This window comes from Aythya ferina (genome assembly GCF_964211825.1).
Source record: "Aythya ferina genome assembly, chromosome: 1".
NCBI classification, from domain to species: domain Eukaryota; kingdom Metazoa; phylum Chordata; class Aves; order Anseriformes; family Anatidae; genus Aythya; species Aythya ferina.
The window spans coordinates 64503627-64512558 of NC_140296.1; the positions used below are offsets into that span (position 1 = coordinate 64503627).

The 8932-nt window shown below is 50.9% G+C and overlaps 1 protein-coding gene across 6 annotated transcripts in view; it reads right to left on the reverse strand.

Moving 5' to 3' along the window:
- Positions 1-7557, reverse strand: part of LIMS1 (LIM zinc finger domain containing 1) — a 63925-nt gene extending 56368 nt beyond the window's left edge. For 2 of the 6 annotated variants that reach the window (XM_084515609.1, XM_084515607.1), the window contains exon 1: positions 7504-7557. In XM_084515609.1, coding sequence (XP_084371735.1) covers positions 7504-7538 — 35 coding nt within the window. In that variant the 5' untranslated portion in view covers positions 7539-7557. Of the gene's footprint in view, positions 1-6136; positions 6231-6937; positions 7329-7503 lie in introns of those variants that run through there. The other 4 variants (XM_084515604.1, XM_084515592.1, XM_084515595.1 and 1 more) reach the window with 4 other exon arrangements.
- Between the last annotated feature and the right edge of the window lie 1375 nt (positions 7558-8932).

Here is an 8932-nt window from a genome sequence, read left to right on the forward strand (position 1 = left end):
ACCAAACAAGGGGCATTACTCAACACGAGAGAGAAAAACCCTCTGCTTGACCTGAGTACCATCAGCATCCTTCAAGCCTACCTGGGTGACACCAGAATACAATTTTCATCGGTGCGGGTGGCCTTCTTGGAGGACAGAGCATATTTTTGGTGTCAAGACTCTTTTCTCAGGTGGCAAGCGACAGGACATGAGGAAACGATCTCAAGTTGCACCAGGGGAGCTTTAGATTGGATATTAGGCAGTATTTCTTCAGGAATTGGAGTCGGCTGCTCAGGGAGGAGATGGAGTCCCCATCCCTGGAGGCATTTAAGAGACGTGTGGATGTGGCACCAAGGGACATGGCTTAGTGGTGGGACTTAGCAGGTCAAGTTGATGGTTGGACTTGGTGATCTTGAAGGCTTTTTCCAACCTAGATGATTCTATGATTTCCCAGCACCGTATGGCCACCACCCAAATGATCATTATGATGGCAGCAGCAGCTCTGCTGGGAACGCTGTGGCTTACAACCCAGCATTTTCCCCATCATTTTGCTTCTGCAGAGTCCAGTGTTTATTTCTGTACGTGTGTGGAAAGCACAGTGCTGCATCTTTTTACCTGTGTGCTCGTGGGCTCAGCAGCAAGTCCATTTCTGCAAGTCAAACCACTGCACAGCTACTCAGCCATACGTTATCAAAGTCTGTCAGGTAAAAATAACTACGTGAACTTTCCCTCAGACGACACAAAGTGCTTATTTCACTGTTCTGTCCTACCTTGAGAATACATTTGCGCTAAAACTTCTATAAAAAGACATCATTAGCAACCTTAAACTTCTTGAATGTCAATAGATTTAATGCAGCCCGAGCTTCCTGCTGGGAAAGAGAGCCACCGGGAATATTTTATCATTCCCCTGTTGCTTCCCCTGATGGCAAAGCTGTCCCGCGGATGTCCATGCTTTGGAGCTCGTCTTAGCCTGGCAAACCAGCAGCTCGGCACCAGCGTCCCAAGACATCAAGTTCCCAGCGTGGCATCGGATGGTGTTAGGTGACACAATTTAATGGGGGATGATGCCGTGGGAGGTGGATGCCAGGGGGAAAAGAAAGGGGCTTTTCTCTTTGAAAAAGAGAAACCATAGCTGGTTAGAGATGACAACAGAGGGGGATTCATTACAGGGCTGCAAATCTGTGAGTTTACCCCAGGGATTGTCTTGGTTCCAGGATTTCTTTTATAATTTTCTTTTCCTTTTTTTTCCCCTTCTTTTTTATTTTTTTCCCTCCTTTTTCTTTTTTAAATGAGAACCTGAAACAGTTCTTCAGTCTCTCAACGAACAGAAAATCAGCCAAAAGAACAAGCCCCACAGGCTCTGAGATTATTTTAAACAATTAACAATAAGCCACTATTCTTTGATACAGTTACAGAAATCTCACTGCTTTGATACACAATGGCAAACAAGCTCATTGAAGGGGCAAAAGGAGGTAGTTCTTTTTTCAGGAAGATAAGTACTTTTCTAAATAACACATACCCCAAGGATCGTATTTATACAACCATTTCAACAAGCAAGTCCTTTTTAAGTCCACTATAATCCATTGACAATAAAAGATGAAAGAAACCTACAGGAAAACACAGGGTATAATCAAAATACTTAATCGGTGAGAAGTTCCTTATCTGAACCGTGAACTTGGTCGTGCTGTGGTTTGTCCTGTTTTACCCCTCCGCTAGAGCTTGCCACATGGGTCACCAGCAGCATCCTCCATCACCGCTCTCCCATGCTCAGTGCAGTGACATTAAACATCTACGGGTGGAAATGTTCTTTATTCTCCTTATCCACCCCCCTCCAGAGTTAAACATTTGGCCTTGGCTTTGACTAAACAGATTTTTCTTTTTTTTTTTTTTTAAACCAAGTCTCACGATCTCCATTTGACCCCGGTGGGAGGCAAGAGCTGAGAGCATGGTGCAAGGCGGCAAGACCCTGCCGCCCACTCGCAGCGCTGCAGGGGCCAAGCGAGGGTCAGCAGTGGCAGAGATGGGTGTAGTGGCTTTTTTTTTTAAAGAGGAAAAAAGAAAGGAAGGAAGTAATTAAAAGATTATTTATTTTTACAAACAGGAGAATAGCTACTGGAATATTCCTCCTCACACCTTTTTTTTTTTTTGAAGTACGCTTGGCAGACATCAGATACAGATTTGGATGCAAGTGATATTAAACAACCTCTCTGACAGTTAACATTTTTGAGAAAAAATAGCAAATTCTCACTTTCTTTTAAGGTTTTACTTGTTTGTATGTTTCCTGAGTCACCAGCATATTTCCCTAGGCTTTTCTGACAGCAGTATCCGTATCCTTGTAACCAAATAAGTATGGGAAACTCTGGGAACATCCAACTTTGTGCAAACACTTAAAGCTCAGAGACCCTAATACAAAACAAATACCTCTTTGCAACAAACATCTCCAGATGTTTTAACATATTCTTTTATATATATATGGAGATATATATAAGATGTGACTCAGGCATGGAAAGCCAAAAGAATGTTCTCATTTCCTGAGGCTGGCTAACAAAAAGGAAAAAAATGTGAATGAAGGAACAAAGATTTCGGAAGTCAGCTTTTTCTTGGTAACAGCAGCTTTAAAATTATCCACTTTGATTCCTTCTTAATATAACTGGAGTATTGCCTCCCTCTTGCAACTGCATACACAGGAGAGAAGGAAACACCATTGTTTTCTGGGGTGTGTAACAGCGCTGCAGGCATGTCCCACTTCAGAGACTGCTGCTCCATTTATTTCAATGGTTCCTCCAGGGCCTGAAAGCAGTGGGTGAAGAGACCCCCCTGGCACATTCAAACCTGAATTCAAACCAGATTGCGCTGAAGTCAGCCTCGCTGACAAATGTTACATAGATTTAAACTGGTGTTGAGGCATCGCTGTTCTTCATGCCCTAGGTACAACCACAGGAGTGGTTTCAGGAGTGGTTTCCCTTGGGCAGGCCTCCTTGAATGGCCCTGGACAGTCCAACAGAAGCGTGGAAGTGCCCCCTTTCCTGCTTTGTGTCCACCACAGGTCCAGGTCCCCAACAAATATTGCTTGGTCCTTCTGCAGGTCCCCAGCCACTCCCCACAGGAGCCCCACCTTCAGCATTGCTCCTGAGGACAGTAGCTACATGGTCCAGTCAAAGCACCTATCTCCCTTCCACCCCAATCATCACCACAAGATCGCGAGGAATCAGCCCAGATCGAGCTAAACCTGGTTTCCAATCCATACATCTGCCCACCTATCTGGCCCCCAGTTTCCAGCGGGGTCAGTTCCCCAGGCTTGATTAAAATCCCCCTCTGAGGGAGCAGGGCCCCGGCCTGGCCCTGGATGGTGCCCCCTGCTTTTGGGAGCCGGCCAGGCCCGGGGCTGCGAAGTGATCGCCGCAGGGAGAGCCTCACCCCGCTCTCCAGTGGGGCCTGGTGAAAATACGGGACTTAATCTAGCACACATGTTGGCCTCCCCACCGGCAAAAGGCGGGCCTGCCCTGCTACCGACGCAGTTCGGAAGCGCATGGTTTTCATCTGCGAACCGAAATACGCTCCAGTTCGTGAGCTTTTCCTCACGACGGAGCGCTTCCCGATGCTGGAGGGTTTTGTGAGCGCAGGCTGCTTTGCTGATTCAGCCCTCAGCCTGTCGGGGCCGCATCCAGGCTCTGCCAAGCCACGCTTCTCCCTCCCGAGCCAGCGGCTGAGTGTGCCAGGGATGGGAGAGAAAGGACAGGAGGGGAAGGCTCCCCACCCACCCACTCCTCAGCACCCTCACAGAGCCCCCTTTTCTCCTCAGAGCCATCTCTGAACCCATCCGTGTGTGCAGTCTTATCCCCCCACATCGACCCCACCGCTGCTGCGTGCCAGCACAACGTCTGGACAGGAGCCACCCTGCCATGTCGCTGCCTCACAAATACTTGCCAGCATTACCCTGCTGCTTCACTGTGGTCCTTCCCGGTGCCCCCCACCAAAGTAAAACACCACATTAACATAGAAAATCCTTTTAATTCTAAGCTCAGCCACTTCCCCTGACTGGCCAGGCCATGCATCAAGTCATTACACGGTCTTAGTTTCTCCAGTTAGCCCCACCCATGACCTGAGTAATACTCCCCAAGATTTTAACTCAACGCTTCCCATCACTTTAGGTTTTGATCCATCAGAAGCCCATCCACCAGTGCACGCTTAGGTCTTCAAACTATTTAATGCAAGCAGGGATTGAGAAACACGACAGACGCAGGGCATAAAACCTCTCATCCTGGGTGATGACACTATTCTTCATATATCCTAGAGAAGTGCTCCAGACCATTTACATACTTCTCAGTGCAGGAGGAATGTGATTTCAGGTAGGGATGAAGTCCACGTTGCTCGTAGACATCTTGCCCCTAGACAGACCACCAGCTTCTGCCCCAGAGAATTCACCAGCAGTCTCTATGCACTGAGACAAATCCATTAAACTGTCCCACAGAAGGGATTGATGGGGCACACATAACCAGCCATACAAATTACAGTATCTTGACTTTCTTTTATCTGCTCACAAGAACTTAAGTAAGGATTTCCATAAAGATTTTGACACTTCGGGAACGGGAAGTGCTGAAGTAATTGCAAAGGAGTGTCCTAATTTGCAGAAAAGTATTTCCCCCAGGGCACAGTCTTCTGTTCTGCTTTCTCCAATTGTCAAGCTGAATTAGGACGTTCCCATCCTTCTTTCACTCTTTTAAAGTACGTTTCCGCCTCAACACCAGCGCCTGTGCACAAGCCGTATCGGGGATGTGCTCCGTAGCACATCTCCACAATGACAAAAACAACAGAGCACATACATGTGCCCGATTCACGCTGTGGACGGCTTAGACAACGTACAACTTCAGCTGTCAAAACACAACTGTCGTTTCGATTTTCCTCATCATCAGCACCTGCCATCATGGAAAGACCTTACGTAAGTGATTTACCCACCAACTGTCAGGCTGCTTTGAGCACAGATAATAGTTAAAGCGTCCCCACACTGGAATGCAGTAAGAGACTGCATCGAACGACACAGCAAAAAACCTTTCAACTTGGATTTGGGACGAACAAAATACAGATGAATCGGGATGTCTAGCCCAACACAGTACAAAACCACAATTGCAAGAGCGGAATAGCCTGCCTTAAGTGCTTTGATAATAAATATTTTATTGTAACTTGAAAAAGAATTTGTTAACTATGCAAGTGATGATGCTCCGTGCATTATGGGCCATTAAATGGTTCCCCTGCAGAAGCCATCCAGAGCCAGTTCTAAGAAAAAGACTGCTGTGATTTAACTCCAGGATCACCTACAGCTTCTTGTTTGTCTTATCAATGCCTTCCAAAGCCAGTAGCACTAGGAAGTGCCCACAGTTTTCAGCTTCACACGAACAAGAGCTGTAAATCCAATGAGTCTACACTAATTTCTCAAACACAAGTATTCTGTAAATAAAGAGGAGCTTGCTTTGTTCAGTATTTGACTGCACACTGGCCTAGATTTATTACCCCAAAGAAAAACTTAGTTTGCATTAGGAAACTACAAATGTTTAAGATAATAAAGGCTCTGAGCTGCAAGCTAATATTTTTCTCTGAATCCCGTAAGAAACTTATTCCAACAATAACACATCAAGATGAATTCAACACAACCAGCTGGAAAAGCTGCCCACAAAACTCAGCCTGTGGTCCCCCTCCTGTGCCCCCGCCAAAAAAAAAAAGCCATACAACTCATGCACTCTCGATCCAAGCATCACACTTCTTACATCTTACATTCATATGTTGAATGCTGGGTGCATTTTTGGTTGAATCTATAACATTTATAACAACTATGAAGCAAGCGTGCGTTATAGCAAGTATCTCTCAGCACCAGGATGCACACTCAGCAATCCGGAGCGACAAACTGCTGCCCAGCATCATCCCAACTGCACATCCCACACCACCCAAAAAACCCCTCTCCCCCGTGGAAGACCTTCTTCCTCTGTTTGACACTGTGGTCCCACAGCAGTGCCCTGGGGTTACATGCATTCAGGTTACAGCCTGCAGGTTCTTCGCATTGCAAAAACAAAAGCAGTGGCAGCAACTGGAGCTCAAAAAGCATCCATAAAGCGGAAAAGATATATTAAATTAGAAAGAACAGAATTTCAGAGAACATACTGACCAGATGTCTGCTCCACCTCCGTACACAGGTCTGGAGGGAAACCTCAAGTCATTCTTTCCCGTTTTGGTTCTCTTCCGCTGATTCAAACAGGAATTCAAATGCACTGATTTTGAATCCCCTCCCCTCAGAATTCACAATACATTTTACGTGGACGTTGGCATTAGTTTTACGCTGAACCTAGCACAGCTGCGTGACCCAAAGGCAGCTCCCCAGCCTCGCGTACCCAAGAACCAGCACCTTCTGCCCTGGCACAGCCGTGCTACCACTCAGTCTTCACCTTCTTCCACCCCCTGGTCCTTCCTATGACAACATGACCAAAATAATACAAGGAGAAGAGAAGCACAGGAGGAACCACGCTTGTTTTGTGCTGCAGAAACTTCCTCCCCGTGCAGCCAGGAGGGAGGTGGGCTCCCCGCCGGCACGCTCTGCCTGCTTCACCGCGGCAAGTTCCTGCACGCGGAGGCCCCGGCCTGACGTTGTCCCAAAATTTCTGGCGGTGCCAGGGGTGTAGCTGAGCTCACACCCTGGGGAGCGTGTAGCAGCAGTGCCACCGGCCCGACACCGATAGCTTCAGCGGGGCAGCGGCCAAGCAGGCGATGGCTGCGCTCACCTGGAGAGGCGAAGCACCTGTGCGGGGCTGGATGCCCGCAGCACCACTGCTGTCACCTGGGCTGCTCCCAGGAACAGGGGAATAACACGGAAAGCATAAAGAAGCCCAGATGGGCAGCTCCAGCACCCCAATAAGAAAGCTAAGCGGCTGAAATAAAAGCAGTGAGCCCTGTAGGCACGGAGCCACCTTACCTTTTCCAAGCGTGCAGGGCAGCGAGGCTCAGACCTGGGGGCTCGCCCCCAGCCCCACGCCACGTGGCGGGGACGCGGGGGGCCACGGCTGCACCCCGGGGCTCGCTGCTGCTGCTGGTGGTGGTCCCCGAGGAGCAAGGGGAGCTCGGGAAGGGGCTCAAAAAAGGACGAGGCAGGCTCAGGTCGTCCCGGAGCGGCTCCTTCTTCCCTTCCTTCCCCCGGCCCCAGCCTGCCCCGTGCCCGGGCTGTGATTCGGGCTGGCTCTTCCCGAGAAACGTTTACAATGGGCGAGGCTCCGAAGCGCCGGGCAATTAACAGAGCAGACTTTGCTTCCCCTACCCCATCCCCAGTAACCTTTTTCCCTGCAGGTAATGCTCCCCAAGGACTCTCCAAGCTTTCCCTCCACGTCCCCCCCCCCCCCCCCCCCCATCCCCTCCCCGCCGCCCGGTAAGCGCGGGGCAGGCACCAACCCACACCAAACACCCACGGGCTCCTCGGCATCGCCTCCCGGGGCGGAATCTCCCGTCCCCAAGCCCTCGCAGCCCCCGGCCGCCATCTCCTCCTACCTGTTGGTCATCCCCGCCGCCGCCACCCCCAGCATCCCGCTGTAATGGCGCTGGGCGCCCGCCGCCCCCCCCCGCAGCCCCGCGCCGCTGCCGCTGCCGCCGCCGGGGGGCGCCCGTGGCCCGCACCGTCCCCGGCCCCGCTCCCGGCCCCCCGCGGGCAGAGCTCGCCTCAGCCAGGGGGCTGGGGGGAAAAAGGGTCGGTGGTCCTCGGTGCTGTGTGTCGGGGTGCCACAGGTCCCCCGCCAGCCTGCCTCAGGGCAGAGCTGCAAGTGTGGAAACGGAGAAACACCACCGGGCTTTTGTTTGCTGGCTTGCTGCCTTCTTGGCGTGGTTCAGTGTTGCTTGCCACAGTTAGGGGTACAAGGGTAGCAAAATCGGGAGTGTGTTTCTGTACGCAGACTTAAATAAATTACATGGAAAAGGGAAGGGAGCCTTCCCCTTGGAAGGGGAAGCGCTCCCCACACCTGGAGCACTGAGTCTGCTTCTGAGCCCCCAGTACACAACAGCCCTGGGCATACAGCATAGAGTACAAGGAGGGTCACCAAGGTGATGGAGGGCCTGGAGCAGCTCTCCTGGGAGGAGAGGCTGAGAGCTGGGACTGCCCAGCCTGGGGAAGAGGAGGCTCAGGGGGATCTCATCCATGTCTGTAAATACCCAAGGGGACGCTACAGAGAGGATGGAGCCAGGCTCTTGTCAGAGGTGCCCAGTGCCAGAACAAGGCGCAATGGACACAACGTGGCCCCCAGGAGGCTCCCCCTGAGCCCCAGGAGCTCTGTGCTGTGCGGGTGAGGAGCCCTGGCACAGGCTGCCCAGAGAGGCTGTGGGGTCTCCTCCTTGGAGGCCTTCCAAAGCCGCCTGGAGATGGGCCTGGGCAGCCTGCGCTGGGTGGCCCTGCTGGGGCAGGGCTGGGGCCTGGTGGCCTCCACAGGGCCCTGACAGCCTCAGCCATTTCATCTGATTCTGCTAAAAAAAAAGAATAGGAAAATGACAACCAAACAAAAAAACAACAACCAAACAAAACCCTCCACACACCATCTGGCAGCAGGACTTCCGTATATCATCTCAATAGGTAAGTGCTCACTCTGTGCCTGTTGAAGGTAACACTACCCCGGTTGTTTTTCTTTCTAATCAACTTTGGGCAGCCTGCCACGTTACTTGTAGGCAGCTTCTCAAAAGTCTTTAATTAACCCCAGTTTGGCTGCAAGGAGCCTCTCAGATCACAAGTGGCACCTCCGACCAGCGTGGCCTGGAACAGGACCTGTGCCATCGGTACTGCACCATGCCTGCCCCTGCCAGGGCAGCAAACACCAAAACGGCCACCTCTGGAAATAATTAACAGCCCAGGCACGGCAATGAGTACAGCTGTTGTGGTCCTTCCTTTAGTAAACGCATTAATAGCTTTAATAGCGAGTGAATTGCACCCTGTGCA